The sequence below is a fragment of the Culex pipiens genome, chromosome 1, assembly GCF_016801865.2.
Source record: "Culex pipiens pallens isolate TS chromosome 1, TS_CPP_V2, whole genome shotgun sequence".
NCBI lineage: Eukaryota > Metazoa > Arthropoda > Insecta > Diptera > Culicidae > Culex > Culex pipiens.
This window is the reverse complement of record NC_068937.1, coordinates 95,820,083-95,847,464: the sequence shown is the minus strand read 5'-3', so window position 1 is coordinate 95,847,464 and position 27,382 is coordinate 95,820,083. Positions and strand designations below refer to the sequence as shown.

At 41.9% G+C, this 27,382-nt stretch overlaps 2 protein-coding genes and 1 pseudogene across 4 annotated transcripts in view; 1 reads left to right on the top strand and 2 right to left on the bottom strand.

Annotated features, from left to right (window-relative positions):
- Window positions 1-7,203: 7,203 nt before the first annotated feature.
- On the bottom strand, window positions 7,204-11,377 carry LOC120428740 (uncharacterized). 2 transcript variants are annotated; one of them, XM_039593815.2, is made up of 4 exons: window positions 10,957-11,377; window positions 10,573-10,703; window positions 10,416-10,512; window positions 7,204-7,694 (listed from the first exon to the last, which is right to left on the bottom strand). In XM_039593815.2, exons 1-4 carry the CDS (start codon window positions 11,057-11,059, stop codon window positions 7,282-7,284), a joined length of 744 nt encoding a protein of 247 aa, XP_039449749.1. In that variant the 5' UTR covers window positions 11,060-11,377; the 3' UTR covers window positions 7,204-7,281. The 2 variants fall into 2 exon arrangements, with proteins under 2 accessions (XP_039449749.1, XP_039449750.1); XM_039593816.2 differs by having other exon boundaries at window positions 10,573-10,700; window positions 10,957-11,376.
- A 1,544-nt stretch (window positions 11,378-12,921) lies between these two features.
- On the top strand, window positions 12,922-14,477 carry LOC120428732 (elongation factor 1-alpha-like; annotated as a pseudogene).
- A 5,553-nt stretch (window positions 14,478-20,030) lies between these two features.
- The window catches only part of LOC120428741 (tubby-related protein 4), a 90,088-nt gene continuing 82,736 nt past the window's right edge, over window positions 20,031-27,382 (bottom strand). Inside the window, exons 3-12 of one of the 2 annotated variants that reach the window (XM_039593818.2) lie at window positions 26,387-26,551; window positions 25,713-26,172; window positions 25,367-25,653; window positions 25,064-25,288; window positions 24,784-25,012; window positions 24,587-24,718; window positions 23,832-23,968; window positions 21,208-23,775; window positions 20,954-21,148; window positions 20,031-20,621 (exon numbers count right to left, since the gene is read on the bottom strand). In XM_039593818.2, coding sequence (XP_039449752.1) covers window positions 20,505-20,621; window positions 20,954-21,148; window positions 21,208-23,775; window positions 23,832-23,968; window positions 24,587-24,718; window positions 24,784-25,012; window positions 25,064-25,288; window positions 25,367-25,653; window positions 25,713-26,172; window positions 26,387-26,551 — 4,515 coding nt within the window. In that variant the 3' untranslated portion in view covers window positions 20,031-20,504. Of the gene's footprint in view, window positions 20,622-20,953; window positions 21,149-21,207; window positions 23,776-23,831; window positions 23,969-24,586; window positions 24,722-24,783; window positions 25,013-25,063; window positions 25,289-25,366; window positions 25,654-25,712; window positions 26,173-26,386; window positions 26,552-27,382 lie in introns of both variants that reach the window. The other variant, XM_039593817.2, reaches the window with a different exon arrangement.

Sequence of the window (27,382 nt, the reverse complement as noted above, 5' to 3'; positions counted from 1 at the left end):
TAAAAGTAAAACACTTTTACCGATACAAAGATTTTGTTCCATAAATGCATGGTAGTATCAAAAACTTTTCAACTTTTAAATTAAAAAGTTTGAACTTTCTACGAATATTCACCAACGCGAACTTTTAATCTAACGAACGATCTTTTTAAATTTAGAGTATTTTTTCTTTGTGTGTAGCAAGCGAAAACCTGTATATCGCTTGTACGTAGACGTACTATTATTTTTCAACACCATTTAAAATTCAAGTGTTTGGCTATTGAAATTACACTGAGCAAAACTTACACAGCTTAACGAAGTGTTCTACACATGATCTGGCCCTGCTGTACAGAGCACTCAAAAATCAATCGCAAAACACTTGAATTTTGAGCACCTAAATATGCTGTCAATTCAATAGCACAACACTTGAATTTGATGTGTTGTGTCACATGGAAAACTACATTATATCTATTGGTTTTAAATGATTTTCCCTTCTATAATCAATGCATTTTTGTATGTAATAGAAATGGATTTCAGTTTGTTGAAAAAAGAGAAGAAGTTGCGTCATGAATTTAATTTGACAACTTTTATTTGCTTGTCAAAAATGGAACATTGTTTCCGTTGTTGAATTGTTTCTTCTTCAAGTGTTCCCAGCTTTCAGGATCGTTCTCCTGGTCCTGCTTCTCACCGCTTCTTGTCCTCACCGACACCGATTCTCCAGCGCCCGGCGGGTGTTTTCATCAAACGCTTCCTGGTACGGCATCTGCAGCTCAATCGCATCCTTCCTGCAAATCACACAACATAAATCCAAAAATCAAAACAAACCCCCACAAAAAATCTTTCTCCCCACTCACCAAGTGGGTAAATCTCCGGAAAAGCACCTCTATCGCAAAAGTTGGCCTCTTCCTCTTCGGATCCTGAGCCCGAGGACGCAGCCTTGTGGAGATGCTCGTCTTCGCGGCCACAAACCGGGCAGGCGATTTACTGGACAGGAACATGGCGGCAGAGAACTCACGCGGTCATTCGGGCCTGGGAAAAACGAACACACCGGACCGCCAAAACACAAATGACGAAACGAACCAAAGTCTGACGAAGCTGTCACGAAACTGCATTTCAAATCAAAACAAGATCAATTTCAAGTGTTTTCCTTATCACTTTGAATAGTTCAGCCCAGTGGGGCAAATTCAAGAGCGAAACATTTGAAAAGTTTGAGCCACCCGAATGAAAATAAGTTGTCAAAAAATACCAAAAAATCAATCGCTAAAACACTTGCATTTGATAATGGATTGGATTGAAATTCAAACACAAACAAACTAGATCTAAGATGCAGCTTTATTGAATCATTCAAGTGTTTGGGCACTTGAACAAAAAGTGTGGCGTATTTTCAGTGTATGTCATGGCCAATCACCGCAATTTCAAGTGTTTTGCGTTTGATATTGGAGTGCTCTGTACTGCAGGGCCAGATCATGTGCAAAACACTTCGATGCGCTGTGGGAGTTTTGCTCAGTGTATGCTCTCTTGTACATACTTTGGCCCATTTGAATAAATCCCAACATTCAACATGTTCAATCAAAATGGCAGCACTGTATGTTCGTCGGATCGACAAATGGCATTTGCTTTTGAAGTCGAACAGAAATCTATAGATTTCTGTTCGACTTCAAAAGCAAATGCCATTTGTCGATCCGACGAACATACAGTGCTGCCATTTTGATTGAACATGTTGAATGTTGGGATTTATTCAAATGGGCCAAAGTATGTACAAGAGAGCATACACTGAGCAAAACTCCCACAGCGCATCGAAGTGTTTTGCACATGATCTGGCCCTGCAGTACAGAGCACTCCAATATCAAACGCAAAACACTTGAAATTGCGGTGATTGGCCATGACATACACTGAAAATACGCCACACTTTTTGTTCAAGTGCCCAAACACTTGAATGATTCAATAAAGCTGCATCTTAGATCTAGTTTGTTTGTGTTTGAATTTCAATCCAATCCATTATCAAATGCAAGTGTTTTAGCGATTGATTTTTTGGTATTTTTTGACAACTTATTTTCATTCGGGTGGCTCAAACTTTTCAAATGTTTCGCTCTTGAATTTGCCCCACTGGGCTGAACTATTCAAAGTGATAAGGAAAACACTTGAAATTGATCTTGTTTTGATTTGAAATGCAGTTTCGTGACAGCTTCGTCAGACTTTGGTTCGTTTCGTCATTTGTGTTTTGGCGGTCCGGTGTGTTCGTTTTTCCCAGGCCCGAATGACCGCGTGAGTTCTCTGCCGCCATGTTCCTGTCCAGTAAATCGCCTGCCCGGTTTGTGGCCGCGAAGACGAGCATCTCCACAAGGCTGCGTCCTCGGGCTCAGGATCCGAAGAGGAAGAGGCCAACTTTTGCGATAGAGGTGCTTTTCCGGAGATTTACCCACTTGGTGAGTGGGGAGAAAGATTTTTTGTGGGGGTTTGTTTTGATTTTTGGATTTATGTTGTGTGATTTGCAGGAAGGATGCGATTGAGCTGCAGATGCCGTACCAGGAAGCGTTTGATGAAAACACCCGCCGGGCGCTGGAGAATCGGTGTCGGTGAGGACAAGAAGCGGTGAGAAGCAGGACCAGGAGAACGATCCTGAAAGCTGGGAACACTTGAAGAAGAAACAATTCAACAACGGAAACAATGTTCCATTTTTGACAAGCAAATAAAAGTTGTCAAATTAAATTCATGACGCAACTTCTTCTCTTTTTTCAACAAACTGAAATCCATTTCTATTACATACAAAAATGCATTGATTATAGAAGGGAAAATCATTTAAAACCAATAGATATAATGTAGTTTTCCATGTGACACAACACATCAAATTCAAGTGTTGTGCTATTGAATTGACAGCATATTTAGGTGCTCAAAATTCAAGTGTTTTGCGATTGATTTTTGAGTGCTCTGTACAGCAGGGCCAGATCATGTGTAGAACACTTCGTTAAGCTGTGTAAGTTTTGCTCAGTGTAAATTCATGACGCAACTTCTTCTCTTTTTTCAACAAACTGAAATCCATTTCTATTACATACAAAAATGCATTGATTATAGAAGGGAAAATCATTTAAAACCAATAGATATAATGTAGTTTTCCATGTGACACAACACATCAAATTCAAGTGTTGTGCTATTGAATTGACAGCATATTTAGGTGCTCAAAATTCAAGTGTTTTGCGATTGATTTTTGAGTGCTCTGTACAGCAGGGCCAGATCATGTGTAAACACTTCGTTAAGCTGTGTAAGTTTTGCTCAGTGTACACTGAGCAAAACTTACACAGCTTAACGAAGTGCACTGAGCAAAACTTACACAGCTTAACGAAGTGTTCTACACATGATCTGGCCCTGCTGTACAGAGCACTCAAAAATCAATCGCAAAACACTTGAATTTTGAGCACCTAAATATGCTGTCAATTCAATAGCACAACACTTGAATTTGATGTGTTGTGTCACATGGAAAACTACATTATATCTATTGGTTTTAAATGATTTTTCCTGCTATAATCAATTCATGTTTGTATGTAATATAAATGGATTTCGGTTTGTTATAAAAAATGAGAAGAAGTTGCGTCATTAAATTAATTTGACAGCTTTTATTTTCTACCAACTTTGCTTGTCAAAAATTGATTATTTTTTCGTTGTTAAATTGTCTTTTCTTCCGGTTGTACCTGCTTTCAGAATCATCCTCCTGGTCAGGTGCGGGTTGTTCGCCACCACCGCTTTCTGTGGAGGTGGAGGCCCCCGGGGAATCTTCTTGTTGATTCGGAACCGCGATTGGTTCCATCGAATCAAACTGTGCCTTTACCATCCGAACAAGCATCCGAATGACCCATTGCTTGGCCCCTGGGTGGAATGCATTCGAATCCTGCTTCTCACCGCTTCTTTTCCTTAATTTCATCAAACGCTTCCTGGTACGGCATCTGCAGCTCAATCGCATTTTTCCTGCAAATCCCACAAAATAAATCCAAAAATGAAAACAAAACCCAAAAAAAAATCTTTCTCCACACTCACCAAGTGGGTGAATAACCGGAAAAGCACCTCTATCGCCAAAGTTGGCCTCTCTCCGGGTCCGGGAGACCGAGCCCTTTCGCTGGCCAGACGGATCCTGAACCCCGAGGACACAGCCTTGTGTCGATGCTCGTCTTCGCGGTCACAAACCGGGCAGGCAATTTACTGGACAGGAACATGGCGGCAGCGACCTCACGCGGCCATTCGAGCCTGCGAAAAACGAACACACCGGACCGCCAAAACACAAATGAAGAAACGAAGCAAATTCCGACGAAGCTGTCACGAAACTGCATTTCAAATCAAAACAAGATCAATTTCAAGTGTTTTCCTCATCACTTTGAATAGTTCAGCACAGTGGGGCAAATTCATGAGCAAAACACTTGAAAAGTTTGAGTCACCCGATTGAAAATAAGTTGTCAAAAAATGCCAAAAAGTCAATCGCTCAAACACTTGAATTTGATAATGGATTGGATTGAAATTCAAACACAAACAAATTAGGTCTAAGATGTGCCTTTATTGAATCATTCAAGTGTTTGGGCACTTGAAAGAAAAGTGTGGCGTATTTTCAGTGTAGAGTGAAAATTTAAAAGGTCACTTCGTAAGCTAGGCTGCATTAAAAATTTTAATGTTTTAATTTATTTATTGCAATTCCGTCGTGAAACTACAAACTTTTCCTATTATTTTTTAACATAAAAATTCTTACTTTTGTCTACCAAAAAAATAAAGATTCAGAAATCAATGCTTTTTGATATACATCCTAACCAAAATCATGATATTCTGAGTTCAATATCCTACTTTTCATACGAATTTTTCAGTTCAATCCATATAACCATTTTTATGGTTGTAGTACCTGAACTCAAAAAATCGTATAAAAAGTGGGATATTGAACTCAGAAAATCATGTTTTTGATAACGGTGTAAGCGCTGAAAAGTTATATATTGCCACCTGAGCCGACTGAGATCAAACCTATTAGGTTTTACGCCGACTCGGTTTTGAGGTTAGAAATTTGACAGCTTGGCTGCACTGTTTACATTTTTTGCACGTGTGTCTCTGTAAAAATGTGTGTGCATGTGCGCTCGTGACGTCACGCTGTAAAACCTAATAGCATCCTGACAGAAGCCAGTGAAGGCGGTATAAGACTATGACAAATAAACAAACAAACTCGCACTTTGACATGTTTGACAGTTTGCCAAACTTGTATACTTGTTTGCGGCAAACTCGCAAACACCTCAACATTAGAGAACCTGGAGCTTATTAGAGAACGGCCATCTCAAACCAAAAGTACCAATCGAAGCACGAAAACTGTCAAACGTAGGTACCAATCGAGCAAAATCCTTTGTCTTTTGCTCGACTGGTACCTCCGTTTGACAGTTCTCGTGCTTGGATTGGTACTTTTGGTTTGAGATAGCCGTTCTCTAATAAGCTCCTGGTCTACTCAAAATGTATACTGGCTTTGACACTGGCCAAGATACTGGCTGACGTTTCTGCATGCAAACAAACAAAGCAGGCAACCTGCCAAACTGTCAAAAAGTGCGAGTTTGTTTGTTTGTTTGTCATTGTCTAATACCTCCTTGATTGGGCTAAAGCTCAATCAATTTATTAAAAACACTGAAACCCGGATGGTTTGACACCAACTGTTGTCAAACGAAAGTGGCCACTTTTCAGTGTGACACCCTCTTTATGAAATATGAACATTCAGTCGTGTTAGAACATTTTTCAGATATTTGAATTGTTGGTCCCTTTACGTATCGAGCTGTCAAATCGCAACATGGAGTTAAACTTTCTGTGCAGTTGCTGTGAAGCTTATTAAGGCTTTTCAAAAAGATTAACTCCATGTTGCACGCACGTGCGCATGTATTGCGTGTACGTATACGAAACAGATTGAGGTTAAATTTTGTCCGGCCAGCAAAATCAAATGGTGCGCTAGTGTGTGTACGCGAAACCTAAGCTCTTTAGCAGTGTTTCTCAACCGGTGAGGAATATGGTCATTCTTGAGGAGGAATGAGGATGCAATAGAAATCAATGCCTTTAAACGCGTTTGCAAAAAAAAATCCATATCTGACACTTTCTTCAAAAGTATCGAATTGGGAAGGATTTATCAATACTGAAAATGTTATTTTGTGAATATTTTTAAGCTTCTAAACAAACAGCGGTTGAGATATAAAATAGAAAAGGTTAGTAAATTTTTGCTTCAACTCTCGATTTTATTTCAAACATAAGCGAATCCTAATTTTTAAACTTATCCTAAAATTAGAATTAACAGTTAATTTAAAAAAACATTATCTGTGCACACTTCTAAAAATAAACAGTTCTTTGAAAATAAATTAAACTGAAAATTCTGGGAGTATTTATATCGCATTTTAAAAAGTAGATTTTGTCAATGTTTTTGTGATTTACGTCATCCTTACTTTTTCACATTTTTTTTTATTTATTCACCATATTGCATTGATTCAAACACGAGACCCTTGGATTTTTTCAAGGAGCAGTGGTTGTAATCAAATTGTTTGGTTTTAAAGAATTCAAATTTTTTTAAAACATTAACAGTAAAACTTTTATACGTTATTGTGGTTTGTTTGAGCGTTTTCGCAGAATGCATTACTATGATTTTTTTGTATTCATATTTTTAAACGTGATCGGTTAACATTCAGGATTAATTCTAGTACAATTTGTTAAATTGTGCATAGAATACTTAAGAATAAAAAAGGGGGTTTCATTCCAAACAGGATCAGTTCATTTCATTTCATTGTTCAGTTTATTTCACAAACTGAAAATTTTTGTTTTGTCGATATTTTTTACTTTTTAATGATAACTTCAATCTTATGGTAAACACTGAATCTAAGATTATGAGGATTGATTTTTTTTTCAAATCTAGGGGGGGGGGGGGGGGGGAATGAAGGTATTGGAAATTAGTCAAGGGGGGAATGGAACGATAAAGGTTAAGAACCACTGCTCTATAGAGTTATCTAAGCCCGATCTCACGCAGACTAGCTTACCATTTGTTTTTGCTGGCGTTTTTGTTTTGTTTTTGCTCCTTTTTTCTACTGTTCGTAAAGCCATTTCTTGACCCCTTTTCTTGGGAGGTGCGTATTAGCCCTAACTCTAAGGTGCGTATTGGCCCTAACCCTAATAACCTCTTAGGGCATCTCCACTGTTGGGGGCAAATGGATTTTCGGAAAAGTTCAAAAATTAAAATCCAAGCGCCATTTTTCTGACACGGTGTGTGCGTAAATTTTATTTAAACAATTTTGAACGTTTCATTCCCAAATAAGGTGACGTCACTTACCCCTGTTGCGTGGCCCCTCTAACATCCGACTGCTGCACGTTGTTGCTGATTGGTGCCCCAGAGCCCGAATCTCGATCCGTCGTGCCCGAAGACGAGCTGGATTTTTCCTCCACCGGTGGCAGTTTAACCTCGGTCAGATTGACGCAGGCCAGCTCGTTGGTTTTCTCGTCGATTCCAATCACGCGGTTCAGCCGGCCAAACATGCAACCATCGTGGTACGCATTCAGCGTCACGCACGTTTGATTGAAGGGCACGCGCGGTTCCGGAATGTGTCTTTCCGATGCACAGAAGTTTTTGACACACTCGGGATGCTTCGCATCGAGCTTCAGTGAGATCATGGTCCCGTCCGGACAGTATCCCTGGGTGTACATTTGGTAGCATTTGCGGGTCGGTGGGTGGTAGACGAAGGCTGCGAAGGGATTAGCATTAATAAACATCTTGAAAAAATCATGTTAGTCACTCCTGAGCAATTAGCCAAAACCTTGAATTTTTGTATTTTTTGATTTAGATGAAAGTGAATACTTTTTCAAGATCAAAGAAGACGTTTTGCATCATTAGTTTGTCCATACAAGGTTCCATAGTATGGAATCCATACAATTTTGGCAGCTGTCCCTACAGTTGGCTGTTTGTGTGTGTGTGTGTGTGTGTGTGTGTGTGTGTGTGTGTGTGTGTGTGTGTGTGGTTAAATCCAATACCCGCTAGTCGGCAGCGAAATAACGGAAAGACCCATTTCAGATTGACAGAGCTTCTTGCGGAACAAAAAAAAATCCCAACTCGCGCGATGAAGTTGAATGAAAAAAGTGCCTTTTCGAGTTTTTTTAGAAATGTACGTACACCCAACACTGGGCAGCGCTTGTCCGAGAGAATAATAGCCTCGATTCGAGAGAATAGTGGTACCATTCACAGACACAGAGAACACAGCTCGAGATTGGCGAGAGAATTATTCTATCGACGTTCATTTGCAAAAAAAGTTTATCCGTCAAAACAAAAAACCAAAAGTCTCGACTACGGGAATCGAACCAAAGACCTTTGACACACTAACTCAATGACCTAACTGCCTCGGCCACCACAACTTGGTGAACAAGAAGTCAATATATGGCACTTGTTGTAGATTTATTGTTTCAATTAACGAATGAGCTCATTTGTTATGGTGGTGTGCGTTGATAGCACTATTCTCTCGATTTTGGCGCTGAGCCCTCAATAAATTTTGAGGGAACGATTCTATCGACTCGGAATTTTGGGTGTAACAGACATAGAGAACTCATTCGAATTTGATCTTCTGGTGCTTCAAGTTATAATTAAATGTACCCTGAACCCGAACCCGAATTCCTGTATAGACAAAGTTAATAAAAGTTTGTGTTTGGGCATGGACGCAGAAGTGCTTACGAAAATTAGACTTTGTTTGTAATAGGTGATAGAACACTCCAATCGTCTTTACCACGACAACCTGATTTTGACATTCTACTTTCGTTCATTTCACACACAAACGAATGAGTGCAACGCAAAGTCATTGAATTGAATTCCCTCTAAAAATCCATTCGCTCAGAGAACGGTCGTTTGACATTCTACCGAGATTCCGATCATCTCTCCAATGATCGCATTCAAATGACTTCTGTCACCACGCAGCAAACAGGTTAGCGTTACATTTCTCAGAGGGTTGAGTGGTGCTCATTTTTCGTTCGTTTCGTCTTAGTGTTTACGTTTACCGATCATCGCCAAGCAATGACGATCAGGATTTTTAGCCGCTGTGTTTTTGGAGAACATTTTCCTTTTTTTAACATAAAATTTTTGTCCGCGCAATACCGAGATATTTGCATTTTATGTAAACAAAAAGCGACGAATTTTCAAAATTCTTGGTATAGTAGCGTTTATAGTAAAAAAAAAAAAAACATTGGCTACTATGTTAACACGGGGTAAAAACTCAAGCGAATCACCAAGGGGGTCAACAAAGTTGGAAATGCAACTTCATCCGGCTGTATCTCGGCGAAAACTCAACCGATTTGGATTATTCTTGTTGCCGGAAGGATGTCAACAATCACCTACAACAAGGTAGATCCAAAACAGATGCGTCTACCATAAGTTACAATGAAAAAGGCATTTCCAACTTTTTTTCCAAGTGTTCAAAGAGCCGGTGAAGTTGAATTTCCAAATTTGTTGACCCCGTTGGGGCTACAAGTGTTAACATATGGGAAGGCATATATTTTGGATATTTTTTTGTTGCTCTCTCAAAATGATTTTTTTTATGACATTTCATGTAAAAAACATGAGATTTTCTCGCAATGAACATGAACATGGAACATTTTTTTTAACATTTTTTGTCAATTCCATTAGTGTTTTTATTAGAATTAAACAGTTCTGTTCCAGGACGTTACATTTGCAATTTAGCACGTCCTTTACCGACAAATGATGAAAATTTGATTTGTTTTCGAGAAACCAGAGCTTTCAATTGGGTACTAAAGCTCTATGTAAATTTTTATGTACAGCGGTAAAAATCACAATTAAAAATCATTTCTAATCACTTTTTTTCATTATAACGGAAAAAAAATATTGACAAGACAACATTTTTTCGATGGATTAACTATGGTCCCCTTGGAACAAGCTGTCAAGTAGGACCTTTTCTGTCAAGAAGGGCCGTGAAGTAAATTTTTCAAAACTGAATTCAAAATCCATTTTAAATCCTTTGCGGCTGTTTAAAGGGTTATTGTGCTCAGAAAAATAAGCTTTATCGTTGTGAAAAATATGATCACAAATTTAAGCTTAATTTTAGGACCCAATTGCAATCATAAGTACAAAAGGAAGTTTCGTTCCTCTCTCCTTTACTCTCTTGTTCACTGTCTAACCCTGAGTAGCAAGACAGATCTTCTCCTGGTAAGGATTGTGTTGTCATTGAAACGGTTATTTCTTTGCATTTACGTACCATGCAAACTTTCAATTTAAATTAAAATAAACCCCAGCTAGTCACAACTCGGCAAACAATGGGGAATACCACATTTTCAACTTTAACTACAGAAACGGTTTGTACAATTCAATTGATAAGAGCAAATTTTCGATTACGTATTTCTTTGCCCGTTAATCATAAAACGAACGGATACTAGAACTAAACGATCTCTACCGCTTTCAACACACTTACTCGGCTTGCAGTCGCACACCCAGTCACTCTCCTGGTCGCCCGGGTACAGAATCTCGTTTTCCTGGCACCGGTCCGGGATGAAGACGGGCGTTCGGTTCTAAAAAATGCACATCGGTTAGCACGCTCCAAAATGGAACCCAATTTCAGCAGTAGTCACCCTTGCATTCGTCTTGGACTCGATCGTGGATGGGTCGGCCGGAAAGGCAAAGAGGTCCGCATTTCCAGCTGGCACTCTTTGGCCATCTTTGTAGGGCGAGGGCGCCTGGGTTGGCACAGGTCTACGAGCTGCTTATCATCATTAACGATGACGTAGACCGGAGACGTTCATGGGAAGGAAAGATAAAGATCAATATCCGACACAAAGCGCTGTGGATGAATGAAATGCCGTGGAAACCGGTAAAACTGGATGGCTCCAAGGCTCTCGTTGAGCCGAACAAGAATGACTTGCTCGTTTCTTCGCCACTACATTTGGCTCATCAACATGTGATCTACCGGCAATCCACAACATGCAGAAGAACCATCTCCCTTTCTTTATACGTACAGAAGCTGGGCTGCGTTGACCGATCCTGGCCGGCCGGACTGGCCAAACACTGGCTGCTGATAACGACGGCAAAGGTCGCGATCGCCACTAGAGGTGTCATCATGTTGTCCGCTGTTTTTTTCTTCTTCTTGTGTTTGTTCCGCGAAACCGATCTACACTGTGTTTTGGGTCGCGCTGATTAACACACAAACCACTTGGCGCTGGGAATTCCCCAGCGATCGAAACGCCGACTGGTCGCAATCGCGTCGCGGTATCAATTAAGCTTCAAGTTGTTGTTGTTGCAGATCGTCGCGCGTAGCGTATAGTCGCGCTGAAGAACTTGCTTGACTTGATTAGCGCGGAAGTGCGGCGCGGGTTTCACAAGTGTGAAGTGCCGAGTCCGCTCCTGACTAGATCCATCGACTGACTGGCTGCGAGATGTTCTGGGCTGGCTGGGCTGGGCGAGGTTATCATCATTCGCGGATGAATCTCGGGCTCGTTCAGAGAACGCGGTGATCGGTGTGGCTCTTCGGGAGAAGAGCATGAATGAATTTCGCGCTCAAAAGAGCGCCTCTCAGAAAATCATCATAACATGAAAAATTATTTATATGCATCATGAGTCACTTCAGTGCTCACAACTTTAGACAGGATTACTTTATCCGAAAATGGATGAAAAATTGATCTAGAGTAACAGTACAAACTCAGAAGTCTTCTAAATAAATTTATGTTAGTTTCTCTATAAAAAAATTCCGGGTGATTATTGCACTCTATCGTAATATTTCGATCTTAATTTCTCGATGGTAAGATTTCGATCTGCCATCGATAAATCTCGATCTACCATCGACAAATTATGACTTATCATCGATAAATTATAATCGAAATTTAACTAACTCAACATATTTAAAAACATCAGCAAACAAAAATTAAATTACCAACTTTTTTTTAGGAAAAAAAAGTTTTTTAATTAAAAACTAAACAATTTCAAAAAAATAAGGAGATCACAAATTTCAAAATAAATGGATTTTTTTTTAAATTTTCGATAATTAAAAAAACAGTATGTGAGAAAATTAGGAAATACGAAAAATCATTTTTGTTCGTATAATCGAACTTCGGATAGTCGAACTTCGATAATCGAAACTTCGTATAATCAAGGATTCGGATAATTGAGTCTGGACTGCAAATTAAAAATTAAAAAAATATTTTTAATTCTGAATTCCACCACATTCCATAATTTTAAATTTTATTGAGGTTTAAAAATTCTATTTTTTATTTTTATTTTTATTTTTTAGTATATAAATTATGAATCATATAGAAAACAAATCTCCTTTTTTCTTACTTTTAACAACCAATTCGAGTTCTGCGACCCAATTTCAGTCGAGTTTAAATGGTGTATTGCCTATTAAAATAACCAAAAGCATTTTGTCAACATTTCATTACCGCCATTGTGGCCGCCATCTTGCATCTACAAATTTTAAATCACTTTAAAGTATTTTAGGGGGCATGCGTACAAATTTCAAATTTACAATCGAAAATAAGACAACGATTTTTTTTTTCTTGATTCGATTATCCGAAGATTTGATTATCCGAAGTGAAGTAATAATTTATGTGTAGGGGAGTGTGGGGTAATTTGGACACCCTAAGGAAATTGCTCTGCCACGGGCTGTATGGATATTTTAAAGGAATGTGGATGAAACCAGATGATAACAGAGACCATATTTGATGGAAAAATATCATTCATTTCGATAAATTTTGATTAAAAACCCATTTTTACCTCAAAAATTAAAAGGTGTTCAAATTACCCCCACACAAGGGGTAGGACACAGAGTAACTGAGTGACTCAATTTTGCAAAATTACTCAATGTGACTCAAAGTTACTCAATCTTCCTCATGATTTTTTTTTTTCACCGAGTTGCGGAATCTCTGAAATAACCAGCTTTTGACAGAAGAGCGTGTTTACAAATAAATTAGAAATATTTTCACGCCACGATGCTGCTAAAGTTTTCAAAACCATCAGTCAACGAAACCCGGAACAAACTATTCCGCCAGTTAAGGATTTCGTTACGGAATGTTCCGTGCTGTTCGTCGCCGCCTGTACCGGTGAATTCGAGACTGGTATCTGGTATTATCTTCAAAATTTCCAAGATCGGCTAAAACCCGCCCGCCGTTGCTACAACATGCTGGATTCGTCCACCATTATAGTTCACGGGATGGGACATCGAGGGCAAGACTGATGGCAAGTTCCTGTTTGAGACTATGGATGGCATCCTGACGCCGTCCCGTCCCACCGACAAGCCCCTGCATCTGCCCCTAAAGGACGTCAACAAAATCGGTGGTTCGGGATCGGAAACCGGTGTGAACAAGCACGGTATCGCCATCGTCTTCGCCCGGTCAACCTGACCACTGATATTAAGTCCGTCGAAATTCACCAAGAAGCCCTGCCGGAGGCCGTGCCCGGAAGCTACATCAAGAACTTGTCCGTTAAGTCGTGGATACGTCGCCGATGACTCAAGGAACTCACCGCCCAGGTCATCGAGCTGAACCACCCCGGTCGGATCTCCAAAGAATACACCCCAGTGCTGGACTGCCACACCGCTCACATTGCTTGCGAGTTCAACGAGATCAAGAAGAAGGTCTTTCGTCGTTTCCGGCAAGTCCTCCGAGGTTTCTGCAAAGTCCATCAAGTCTGATGATGACGCTAGCGTCTTCCGCGTCCCACTTAGGCCTCTGTGCGTGTGAACTAGAAGTCGATTTCCGATTATGTCCGACGGTTACTCGCGAGAATTCAGCTATTGCCATAAGAGTCAAACAAAACTAATAAATAAAAGTGTTTATTTTTGCTTTTTTTTAGATGCGGTTGGTTTCGATGCCTTTGGTCTGTTCCACGACCAATTCGCTCGATAAGGCTTGGCACATCCTCCTTGAATCCAATGGATTCTTCACCATCTGTCTCCAAATGTCCAAACATTCACAATCTGAGTTCCGTCCATCCGCGTTCCTATTTCAGTTGAGCAACCCAGCCGGAAACCTTCCCAGGGCCGGCACGTGGTCAGCAAGTCTTTCGCGACGAACTACTCCCATACCGGGTTGTTCCGGCGGTCGCCATTCTGCACGTTCACCCGGGTTTTGAACACGTACACCGGCCACAGGTGCGTCAGAGGGCGATCAAGGGCACAGCTGTGATCGAGGGTGGATGGGTTGAGGTCGGCGGCACTGTACGGACGAACCGTTGGGATGAACGCTGGCGACGGTTCGAGGGATGCTTTTGCGTGTGGCACTTCGTCCTCGTACCTTTCGGGATCCACTGCAAGAGTTGGCAGTTTCAGAAACGGGAGCAGTTCAACCACACCAGACAAGCCTTGGCCGAACCGGAAGCAGCAGCGGCGGCCGCTAGCTTCTACTCCTTCTACTCGACAGGTTGGCCCGGGGACTTTTTTGATGGTATCGACGTGATGGAAAAGGATAGATGAACGGTGTTGAATTCAACACCTCGTGGTCCGGCCCGTTCCGCTTTTTTTGTACTCGCTTGATCGTAATCACCATCGCCACCTGAAAAAAACTACTATATTTAACACAGTTTTTTGAATGTCGCTCTTCTCCCAAAAGAACCTACCTCACGGCACGGAATCGACACTAAAACCAAGAGTTTATTCCGTCGAATTTGTGCGTTGTGGAAAAAATTCCGCTCCCGCTGTTTTTGTGTTTTGCGAATTGTCAGTATCAGCGTTCAAATGTCAATGTCAAAATTCGTTACGTCGTTCATGAAGATCAAGGTGATGATTGAGAAATTCTGAGTAACTTGAGTGGCTCAATTTAACTCAATGTTATTCAAAATGTCTCAAAATCACTCACTGTCTTACCCCTTGCCCCCACATTTTTGTGTGGGGGTAATATGAACACCCCTATGGGGTAATTTGGACATGCCTTGTGGGGTAATATGGACATACCTTGTGGGGTAATATGGACACCTTTTGTGGGGTAATTTGGACACCTGTTGAAGAATAAGTTTAACATTTGATTTTTGATCATGTTTTTTATTCTTTAACCTGGTTTTTTAATTGCTTTATATTTTGAAGTGTTTGTTTTGCTCACAATATTTCATCAAAGGTTTGAATAATGATTTTGTGATAGAACCTTGCCCTGATATACAGTATAAACTAACAGGATATCGTTTCAATAAAATTACAATTACAATTACTATAATTCAATAGGAAGATAAGAAATAGATCAGTGTAGTATACATAATTTAATCATTAATTCAGAAATGATTTAAACATTGATTCTGGATTAGGCACAAGTATAGTTTTTAGTGATTAAGGTATCGTTTAGATTTATATAAAACTAATCAACCTGATTTAACTAACCATTTTTTAAATTTTGCGTTCTGTAGCCCTTCAAATTTAAATGTTATTGTAAACCAGCATAGAAATTAGAAATGTCAAAGAAATTAATTAAAAGCAATCAACGGTGGCAAATGGGCAGTATTCATGATTGCTGAGAGTCGCAGGACTCTCGCCCTTTGCTATTAGTAAGTATCCAGCAAAGCAAAGTGTAGGGGCAGGGGGGGCAGAATGGCCCGCCTAAGTAAAATGCGCCAAAAACCATAGAAAAACATGAAAACTTTTGAATTCAGTGTAGTAGGCTTATGCTTTGGGATGTTCCCTTCAATGTTGTATACTTGGTTGATGAAAATTTTTAGCTTAAAACTATTTGTGAGCCACTTTAAAAAAAATGTTTTTTCGACTACTTTCCCAGGGTGCGGGGCAGAATGGGCCACCCTGCGGGGCAGAATGGGCCACCTTAGAAAACAAGCCATTTCGTCTAATACAACGTTGAAGGGAGATAAGAAATGACTTAAGGAACCTTTCTAACATAGTTTCCATGAAGTTGGACCACTTTTATAAAAATAGTCACTTACCAAAACAAACATTTTTGAAAATAGTTTTAATATGTTGAAATAAGACACTATTTTTACAAATAAGCGTCAAAACAACTGAAAAATCAGCTATTGTTGCATTAAAGGTGATTTGTGAAGCTACCAGGAGTGAAATAATCCATTTAATCCAAATTTCATAACTTTTGATTGTTTTTATAAGGTAGGAAATGGGTGGTCCATTCTGCCCCCAAGTGGATTTTAATTTAACACTTCCACCACCAAGCCTCTAAATGATTTGAAGGTTCCGTTGTGGTTTGTATACCTTGGTAGTAACATCTTGTATCGTTATAAGCATTGAGCAAACTTTTTCAAACAATTCAACTTTTCAGAAAGCTTATTTAAAAACCTCGAAATAAACAACATTTGCGTGGTTTTTCTAATAAATTTACATTTTTGCTCATAAATCGAAAAATACAATGAATTCAAACGTCGTTTTCGGTATGGTGAAGTTATTTGACGTCCTTTATAAGACCCTTGCCTTACAATTGGTCTAAATCCATTCTAAAGCCCAAAACCAAGGGTGGCCCATTCTGCCCCCATGGGCCATTCTGCCCCCCCTGCCCCTATAGCATGCATTTGATACTGTCAACTCCCATTCGGCTGTGTTCTCGTCGCTGTCATGTTGTAAACTGGAGCCGAGGGGGGTCCTGTTGTGAATTCTAGTTGGAGGTGGTCCGAAGATCATTGAAGAAGGTAGAATTCGCCATCACCCAAGACACGAAGGCACGAAGGATAGACCATGTCTTGGGGGGTGAAAGGATGATAGGATTTAGTGATAATACCACAATTTTAATATTTGTCTTTCTCTCTTATTTCAGACAAAATGTCTGGTCCGAATCCAAGGTGTTGCAGAAATCTTCCACTATACAGAAGGGGTCTTCCTTCTATCATTTCCTGTATTTTGAAAAAAGGTGGTGCCCCGAATGTGGACATATAGCTTATCACATTTACTCCATACGGTGTGAACGTGACATGCTGTATGTTTGCAATTGGTGCATTGGCTATTTTCAAAACAAGATAGATGTTTACTATTCTTTTAAGATACAATTTAGTAAAATCTAAAATCTATCCATCTATTTATTTTGCTATTGCTATAACTTGTCCCTTACCTCACAAACTTTAACTACTCTATTCTTCAAACTTGGAATCGCAATACATTATTGTAGAAATGTAACTGCTGAAAAAAATTGGTAAGAAATTTGGGCATAACTGTTATTAATATGATTAAAGGTACGTTCAATCTGTTTTATTATATATATTAACTATTCTAGTTTGCTTGTCTTGTCCCATATTTCACAACTTCAGTTGTTTTCTTGTAAACTTCTCGTTACAAGTTGGTATTTCTGTCTAGTTGCAAAATAAGGTTTCTTTATTCTTTCTTTCTGTGTTAGTCTGTTATTCAATGTTCGATTTTATTTTACATTGTACTTATCCCATTTTTTCTCTTTTTCTCTTTCATGTACCTTGCGAGCATACGATGACCGAAAAAGTCATTGTATCAGCCAACACACGTGTATTTTTCACAAAGCCGCGAAACAGAACAAGTATTTTTATAAGTGCGTGAATAACAATCGGTCGTTGAAGCTCAAAAAATGTGAGAACAATATCGCGCCGTGGTCTCTGATAATAAGGCGAAGAAATTAGACGAAGATTCCGCATGAAGAATATAGCGGAAATTATGTGTTAATTGCACAATGAGTGAAGGTTTGAAGTTGACACTATCAAAAGGGAATGGTAAGATGCAATAGTAATATTGCTAGGTTTGATAGTGTCAAAAGGTAAGATTAAGGAATAAGGATTATATGAAACTATATTGTCATAATTATTGTATTCACTGAAATATCTATCCGCTTTCTACCCCCAATGTGTCCTGCACTGGGGGTGCCTGGGGTAACTTCGAGTTGACCTGGGCCGCCCGAGGAATTATGTCGTAGGTGGTTCGTGTACTTCTCACTCACCTCTCCTCGCGGCAAGGTTTTCCGTAGGTCTACACTCGAACATGCAACATGGGACAGCATGAATCTTCAGCTGAAGCCGGACGAATGTATTCCGAAATTACAGAATTACAGAAAAAAATTAAAAGCAATCAACATTAGAGTCTAGTTTAACGCCAAATGTGCAGTAATCAGATTTTAATCCATTCGAATATTGAAATAAATTCATCTCAATTAAATAATAGACGTTTGTGAAAGTTCTCATTGCTCACATTCCTTTTTGAGTGTTTTGACTTTTTAAATCCCTCTAAATTTATCTGAATCAAGTTAAAAACTCAACCAACCATGAAAGTTACTTTTTGTTTGCCTGACAGGTAGACTTTCAGGTATGTCCAAATTACCCCACAAGCCATGTCCAAATTACCCCCATAGCATGTTCTATCATAAATTGCAATTTTTGATGATAAAAATGGATAAAATGCACAACTTGTATACGTACATATCTCAGGCATCGTCCAAGCAACCCCCTTAAACAAGAATTGTCCACTTTTTTGCCATATAACCCCGGCAAAACCTTATTTCCCAACCCTCAAATATTAGAACTTAAGGCAGTGCCAACCGGCCTTTGGCAACTTTTACATATTAGACCAAAACTACTTAACCTATTCTAACTTTTTTGGTTTGTCCATACTCCTAGGCCATTACTAGTACTAGCCTTATCACTTAAATTGCTGTTTTCACTTTATATCCGAAGAAAACGTGATTTTTAAAGGGGTGTCCAAATTACCCCCACTGTCCATATTACCCCAAACTCCCCTACAATAAACCCCTGCCCCATTCAGAATATGTTAGTAGATATTAAAGATCAGAAAAAAATAACATTCCAAGAAAACATGATGGATTTGTGAGATATTTCACTACCCAGTAGAAACATTTGAACTGCAATTTTTTTTATTGTTCGTTTCGTAACATTGAATCTTTATTTCGTGACTGCTGCAGGTGTGTATGTGTGTGACAGTTGAACGCATAGAGTTCAAACGTGTCCTGGCATGATCTTGTTTGGGCTACATTGCTAGCTATCTAGAATATATTAAGGTTTAATGGCCTTACTTCGATTTCCGAACGATCCTCTACATTTTGTCTCCTCCTTCTCCCTCTCTTAGACTATCACTGACAAAGCTGCGTATTTGGTTAGTGTTTGCACACAAAAAGTTTTGTGATGTACAAAAAAGCAGTTTACGTTGGCTACAAAATTACTTGCGTGTGTTTGTATTTGTTTGCTGATTGTTTAAAAAAATCAAAAACAATCCAGCCAGACTGATTTTATTGTTTTGTTTCTTTTTTTTTGCTTCTTTGGATTTAAATGCGTGTCACATCTCTTTCAAAGTTCTAGATCTCGTTACGCGGTAAAAGCTGGTACAAAAAAGTGCCTTGACGTAATACAAACGCTTCGTTCTATCACAAAAACGGGCTGTTTACTGCTGCTGCTTCTGCTGAATTTCCCAAAAAAAGTTTATTAAGTAGATTTACCACTATGCCTTTTTAAAGTATTTTTTTTATTTTGCTTCTAAATCGGACGTCAGTTCTGCTTCAATCTGCTCGCTACTATTTGGTGAATTTCGCTTGAGTGAGTATAAGTGAGTGCGCGTTTTGTCTATTTTTTCCAGCTTTGGATGGATTTGATAATATCTGCAGTGCTTGTTCTCAGAGTTTGCAATGTGTGTAATTTCATTACGTAGCGTCGGCGGCAAGGTTACAAAAAAAAAACTTGCGCGCGTTTTTGCTTGTTCGTTTCGTACAAAAACTTATGCTTATTTTGCTATCAAATTTCAATTGGTTTTACGGGATCCTTAAAATTACTTTAATAAGACAGGGATAGGAAAGAATCACTTCAACAGAGAGCATTAACAAAATACTGAACCATCAACAAATCAAAAGAGTGAACGAGAACGGGAAAAATTCAAGTTTTTTTTTCTTTTGCGTTTCACTAGAGAGGAACGTTTAAGCAAAAGTATTGTTTTAAGCGACACAATAATGACTAGAAACAGTTTACACACGTAGTATCAAAACATAAATTTTACCTAGCTTTCAAATGATCACTGATCATCACCGTACGATAAGCGTGTCTAACGGGGGAGGTGTGAACTAACAGTTTACTTCCTCATGACTACACCTAAATATTGCACATGGATTCGGCCGTTACAGCGGCTCGCGTAAGATTAAGACTGTTTGACTAATTTGGCGCTTCAAATATGTACAACTTCACAAACTGTAGGCCTCAATTTATATAGATTGGCTGCAATAAACACCGTTTTTTGGTTACCTCTTCTATGTTTACGTCTCAAGTTGAATATTATTTTACAGTTTGATGCATTTTTTTCTGAGTGGTGATATGTGATGTAATGAATGTGTAATATCTTCGTTACGTATCTTCACAACGAAACCGATGACGGAAGCCTTGGTGCGCGCCCCAAAAGAATATTTGCAAAAAATGCTTAAACTTAGAATTTTCTTCACTGAACAACCTGCGCGAACACACACACAACGATCAACATTCAAACACTCTCGTCTTTTTCGGCTTAAATCGACAATAGCTGCTGCAGTTGCTGCGGCGCGTGCGGCTATGTTTAACAACAAAGTAGTAATGCATGCATGTGTATGTGATATGTCAATGATTTGTGTTTATCTACGGCTGCGGTACTTCACTTCAGCCGCTGCGTAACGTTCGCTAACGCCACCGCAAACGCCTGCAACGCCGAAAACGGATACTGAAAGTCGAGCGTGTACGCGTTGCCGTCGATGCGGCCAAATTGCATCACCTGGGAACAAACAATAACACTGTCAATTTGGAATTGTAGAGGACGGCAACACTACTAAGAACTGCTAAGTTGTCACTGGACAATGTTATGACAGCGCATATTGACGTAAGCGGTGAATAAAGATCCAGCAGCAAGTTTGTGCTAGTTTGAGGTTATTTCACAGCTTTACGCGTCCGCATGTGACCTGTCATTTCAAAGTGTTGTCAACAAATAAAGTTGTTACTCTTTAGTTGCGTGAAGAACTTTGTTTTAATTTGTTTGTTTCCTATCTGTGATCGTTCAGTTGCAGCTAAAACAAAAAATCAAATTGAATTTGAAAGAAATCCTCTCACCTGTTTCCCGCGGAACTCAATCTGGAAGTTCTTGGCCGACTCTTGCGTAACGCGACCACCAAAATCGAGCTGGTAGACCTGGCTATTTTCGTTCCACATTGGCGCCTTGTTGTGCATGACAAACTCGCGCCGCACCGGCGCCTGTGGCTGTGACGAACTGGTCACTCCGTTCGGTTCAATCTTCCCTCGTTTAAGCTGTAAGAATGACAAAATTCAAGTTCATTGGTTTACTCACCACCGCCGAACAAACGTACCTTCTGCCTCAGCTGCGCCTTCTGGAACGTTTCCAGATCGCGGTACTGCTTGTTACTTCCGCTGGTTCCGTTACTGCCACCAACACCACCTCCGCCGCCGCCACTGCTCTCGTCCGACTGGTTCAGCAGCTGATTCTCGTCGTCGGAACTTTCCGTGTGTTGCTTCTGTTTCCGCTGGCGACGGTTTAGCAGTGGCGAGTTCAGGATGTGCCGTATCGGGGATGCACTTTGGTGGCGTTTACTCTTTTTGCTGGGAGCTGGCGATGCTGGGGAGCTTCGTGGCAGTCGTGAGTTGGACGGAGATGACGGCGGCGTTAGTCGACCCTCGTCCAGGTCGCGCAGCCGACTGATGATGTTCTCCAGCGTGGTCAGCGCTTGGGTGTGCAGCGAAACGGAAGCCTTCTGCTCAACCGGGGTGATCTCCACCGGTTGCAGGGGAGGTTCTTCCAGGTTGTTGTTCTCGAGACTCGTTCCCGGACAGCTGTCGTTGCGGCGATGTCTGCGCGGTGATTCGTCCTTCTTGCGGCTCTTCCGGCTTTCGCCGTTCTCCTTGCGAGCCATCACAGGGGTGCTGTTTTCGCTTTGAAGCTTTGACGAATCGCTTCTGTTCATCGACCGATGCCGTCTGCTGAACAGTGGACTGTCGGTGAAGCTGGTTACGATTTCAAAATTCTTCCGCGCCTTTGACTTTGGCGTACTGCAAGTTCCATTGCTTTCAGCGCTGTTATTGTTCTTTCTGTCGAACAAGCTTTTACTACAGCCGGGACTGCTGGTACTGCCGGTGTCTTTCAGTACCAGGTCTCCGTGGTTACTGAAGGCCGAACTGATGTATTGCTCCAGGATGGATCGCTTGGACTTTGGCGGAACTTGCGGCGGCTTTGCGCAAACGATGTCCACGTAAATAAGATCATCGATGCTATTGTTCTCCTTGTCTACCCCGTTCTGCCCACCATTCTTGCGACACTTGACGCAAACCGCTTCGGTCGAGTTGACCGTGGGTGAAATCAGTTTGCAGATCGAGCAACACTTGGGTTTCTCTTTCCTGTTCAGGATAGGCGTTTTGGAAATCGGTTGATTCGAGCAACCGCCGATTCCCGGGAACTTCATCGAGGGTCTACGTTTGGAGTTTGCCGTTGAGGTTGATGGACCGGCGGTGGCAGAAGACGTCGATGGACGCATTCGCTCGAGCTGATCGGAAGACGAGTAGTCGTTCTCGTTCTCCGACAGCTCACTTACCTTGGGCATTTGCCGGAACAGGTTTATCAGATCTTTGTTTAGATTCGGCGAATCTTGCAGGATATCGCAAGAGTCTAAACTTTTCGACTTGCAACCTTGACGCAGCTTGGTACGCTTCAGGTCGTCAAAGTTTCGTTTGTATTTCTTCTGTCGCTTCTTATCTACCAACACAAGCCGTTTGTAGGGCGTTTCTTTTCGCATCATTGACAGAACGGCATCACTGGGAACGATTTCCATGTTGTCCAGATAGCCAACGCTACAGCTGCGCGTTATCGATTCGGGGATTCCGCTCGCAACGGCGGGGGTCATGGAGATCACCGTAGGAGTGCGTTTCATAGTGGCACCGGTACTGTTATTGCTTGCTGTCCCACTCGTTTCGAGCACTACGGGCGTGGCAGAGGTCGATGGAGTTTCTTCGTCGATGTATTTGAGGTTTTGCTTTTTGGGGGTTCCCTGTCTACTGCTCGAGGCACCGGAATGACTCGTATCGCGACTGGTGCTCGCTTTAGCTTCTATCCGTTCGAGATTGAGGTTAAGATTAAGTGGAACCGGATTAACGTGCGACTGATTGTTGACCCGGTTGTGGTCAGACGACATCAGAGCGTTCTTCACCTGGACCACGTTGTTCACGTAGTCGGTATTGCTCGAATAGCTCATCAGTGTCGTCTGGCCGGCGGCTGGAGGTCGATCGAAAATTATATCACTAGGTGCGACGGCGTTTTTCGGTGACTGCAGCGTCGGAACGGATCCTTCACAGTACAGCGGAGAGATGGCAACACGGGATTGGCTACTGGACGCGGATGACGGTCTACTGCATTGACTAACTAGGCTAGAGTAGCTGAGGCCCTGACGAGGCGCTGTGGTTACGGTTCGCGACGGTTCACCGACCTCCGGTCCGTCGGTATCATCCTCGTAAGACTCGGCCCGTGCTAACGGACCAAGCTGAGGCAACGTGGGTCTCGAGCTAGACCCGGAAGCGAGCGAAGAAGGCGTTTGGCGGCGAGGACGCGAGGGAAACCGATTGGGTCTTGGTGACATGGGAGCGATTGGTGGAGCAGATTCGGTTAGCTTCCGATTATTCGTGGAGGTTTGCGGCTGATTGTGTTCCTCCTCGTCTTCGGAGAATATGTTCGGATTGAAGTTCGGATCGGGTCCGGTAGGGAAGTCGTCCCGTAACTCGGTAATGACAAGCGTCATTTGACGCGGTTGCAGATGCAGCAGGGAGGTTTTGTACGTTACCTGACCGAGATTCGCGGGTAGAGTCTTGGCGAGGCCGTGGATCTTGAACTTGGTGCCCCAGATGTTGGACGTCACTTCCACGAGTTTGACGTGCTACGAAATGGAGACAATTAGGTTACAGATATCTAGTGAAGAAAGTGGCAACGCACCTCCGGCAGTGTGTCCAGATAGGCCAGCTCCTCGTTGTTCTCCGCCGTGTCCGAGTTCTGGTTGGGCGAGCGATCGCTACTGCTGGGGTGCCGCTTTTTGGTTCGTGCTTTCCGCTTTCGGGATAAACGTGGCGATCCTGGAAATTTCAGATTGTTAGAACTATGCGACCTCGAAGAGAAGAATCTGAGGATGGCAACACTGTCTTATTGAATCTTCTGTCTCATTTTACATGCTATCTCACGAGTATTCCTTTCTACTCTCACAACCGGAAGCTTATTGAGGTGCCTCGCACTGACAGCGGCTAGCATCCTCTCCGCTTGCCCTTGGTCAAATCCATACAAACTATTTTTTGGCAAGCAATAAATAACATAATACAAACTATTCGGCTCTCCCAGCAAACATCGAATCAGCAATAACTTGCTATCATATCTTTTCCGGATCTCTTCCGGTAAAGATCCGGCAACAATGTGGTATTGAGTGATACACAAAGTGATTTGTTTACATTTTTCGACCCTCCCCGCAAACGTTAAACCATACAAAATTGACGTTTGCTGAGGGTGCCGAAAAGTTTGGTTATGTTACTGCGGGTCCATGTCGAAGTGTTAACAAAGAGTCTATCCTGCTCACGTCAGTTAATGTTTACATTAGGAACGACCAGGATGACCAGGATAGACTCTTTGTTTACAGTCTTCTTGAACTGTCATTTAAATGTCTTTTCATGTTAAATATAAAAATATATAAAAAAAATACTTACGACAACCCTCCTCCAGGTCACTTTCCGAGCTATCGGATCGACCGTTGGTTCCGGTAGTCGAGTGGCTGGACGCCGATGAACTTTTGGTTGTGGTGGTGGTAGAATCGGACGAATATGTACAGTATGAAGAGACTTCTAGAGAAAAGAGACATTGTTAGGACCAAGCTTTTGCGGGATAGGACTGTCTTCCACCGTACCATCAATCTGCGGGTCGAATATCACAAACTCCGGTCGAATCTTCGAGGTGCGTTTCCCCTTCAGAAGCGGCACGAGTCCACCGAGAAACTCCAGGTAGAGCGTGTAACAGGTGCCCGAGCTCTGGTTGGCGTCCTCGTCGTGCCGGATCATGGTGCAGTGCAGTCGCGTTGAACAGATCGGCGGTCGGGACACAAACTCCCGCAACGACTTTAAGTCAGGAACACAGCACTGGAAGATATTCAAGTTATTGAAGTCCAGCGCGCAAACCAGGAGTCTTACCCTAATGGTTTGAGCAAAGAGGTTCCCAATCAGCGCTTTGATCCGGCCTGGAAGGGGCAACCGCGGGAGCATCGCTTCCGACGTCAGCGAGGACTGCACCTGGAGCCGGCAGAGCAGCTGGAGAGACGCCACCCGGCGCGAGACCCACGCAATGTGCACCTGCGTGCCGGTGGCAATGAAGATGCGCTTGTCGTTGTGACCCCAGGTTAGCGCCGATACGGGAGTCTACGGGGGGGCGGTCATGTTACAAGATTGTTTTTAAAAAGATTAAAAAGAGTTTTTAAAAGTGGTTCTATACGTTACCGTAGTGCAAGGAATCTTTGCAGAGTACAAAAGGTTTCCCGATTCGGTGTAGAACTTCAGCAGATTGTTGTACACTGGAACACCGTTGGCATCAGACATTTGGGATGCGGGCAACAGTTCACTGCCAGCTACGGCCAGCAGCTCCCGAGAGTTACTCCACTCCATAACCAGCCCAAGCGATCCGTTCATACCGGTTTGTATGTGACAAGGCGATACATCGTCGAACGACTTCAACAAATAGATGTACCCGTTTTGGAAGCTGACTGCTAGCACAAACGATCGTTTAGCTGAAAAGAAGGATCGATTGTAACCGGACTGACCCGACTAACGTCCAAGCAACACTCACAAGCATTGGTAACGCCCGGCTCTGTATCCTCGCCCTCCTCCATCTTGAACTTTTCGCAGGACCAGGCCATCGCTGTGATGCCCACGTCGGAGCACAGCTGAACCTGCGAAACCATCGCACCGTGCACGTCCATCACGATGATCTGGCCCTGGGTCGTCCCGAAGTACACCTGCTGATCGTCTGGCGTCCAGATCCCGCACGTGATTGTCGCGTCCAGGTTCAGCATCGACGACCAGTACCGCTGGCCGGCAACCGATCCCACCAGCACAAACCCATCCTGGTAGCATATCAGCGCCATCCGGCCGTCGTGTGACCACGAGAAATGTGTCACCGGGGTGTTGCGATCGTTGATCAGCTCCACGCTCCACCGGCCTTCGTACTTGATCCACACGAAGATGATACCGGAGCTGTCACAGCTGGCGAGCTTCTGGTACGGTTCGTTCCATTTTACCAGAATGACCTTGAGAATAGAGGTTAGAGAACAATGAAGTAAACAAATAAAATACATGTTGATGATATTGACGCTTTGTTTGCATTGAGTGTCAGAACATCTGTCAAATAATGTTATGGTATGGTAGTTGCATTGCATGTCACAGACATTTCGTTTGGGTGTACCTTGCATAATATTTTTCATTCAAATTTCAAAATTAAATCTTAAACATAACTCTACTCACATCGGACCGATGCCCGCGCAGGTTGTAGTTCGTCCGGAGCGGGTACTCGACGTTCTTCTTACAGTGTGATGTCGTGAAGGTGACCCCGACAATCCCCCGCACGTTTCCGGTCGCCAGCCAGCCTTCCTGGTAGTAGTTGGTCCGGTTCAACTTCCAGCCTTCCTCCTGGCAAAAAGGGAGAGCAAATAAAAGACGATGAAAAACAGATTAACACAGTTGCCTGCAGAGGTGGTGGGTTAGTTGAGCTCATAAACAGCCCTAAAGGGTCAATCCTTTGGGTTGTGTCGTAATTTATGGAGAAATATAATTAGTTTTCCTGACGGAACGCGAGAGAGCAACGTCGACATATTTTCTTTCTGCTTTTTCGTGTTTTCCTGCTCACGGAAATGGGATAACCTTGCTTCCGTCTGTCGTTGACAGGCCCTCTACACAAAAACGAGAAATTGGCGCGCGCGAGCTTGCCCTTAAGTTTAATCATGCTTTTTCACGGATCAACAACGCGACCGAAGAAAGCAAACACGATACTTTGTTTCTGTTTCTTTCGAATTGTGTTAGATGTTAAGCATTTATGTATTATTTGATAATAGACAAGGAAACAAAGTCTTTTCATTTTGTAGACATACCCGGAAAGTTTCAAGGACGCTTAAAGATGGAATGGGACGCTAGTCCTCGGACAACTCCTGTTCAAATTAAATCTATTTCTAAACTCGACAAATTGCTTGCTTTCATAAGGTGACGACTTGCACCATTGCCATGATTTTTCGTTTGAAGATATAACATTGACTTTTCTAGCATATTTTGTCCCCAAGAGTATTCAAGTGGCCATCTGTAACTGGTTCCAGAGTGGCCATGATGGGTTAGAGAACAATGGCATGACCGTAGGTTGATATATTTTACAATTTCATCGGTAACCGGTTCCGAATTAGCCCGTATGGATCAGCATGACTAAATATTGCTATATCTTCCAATTTCGTGAAGCTTGACCGTTCCTTGGAT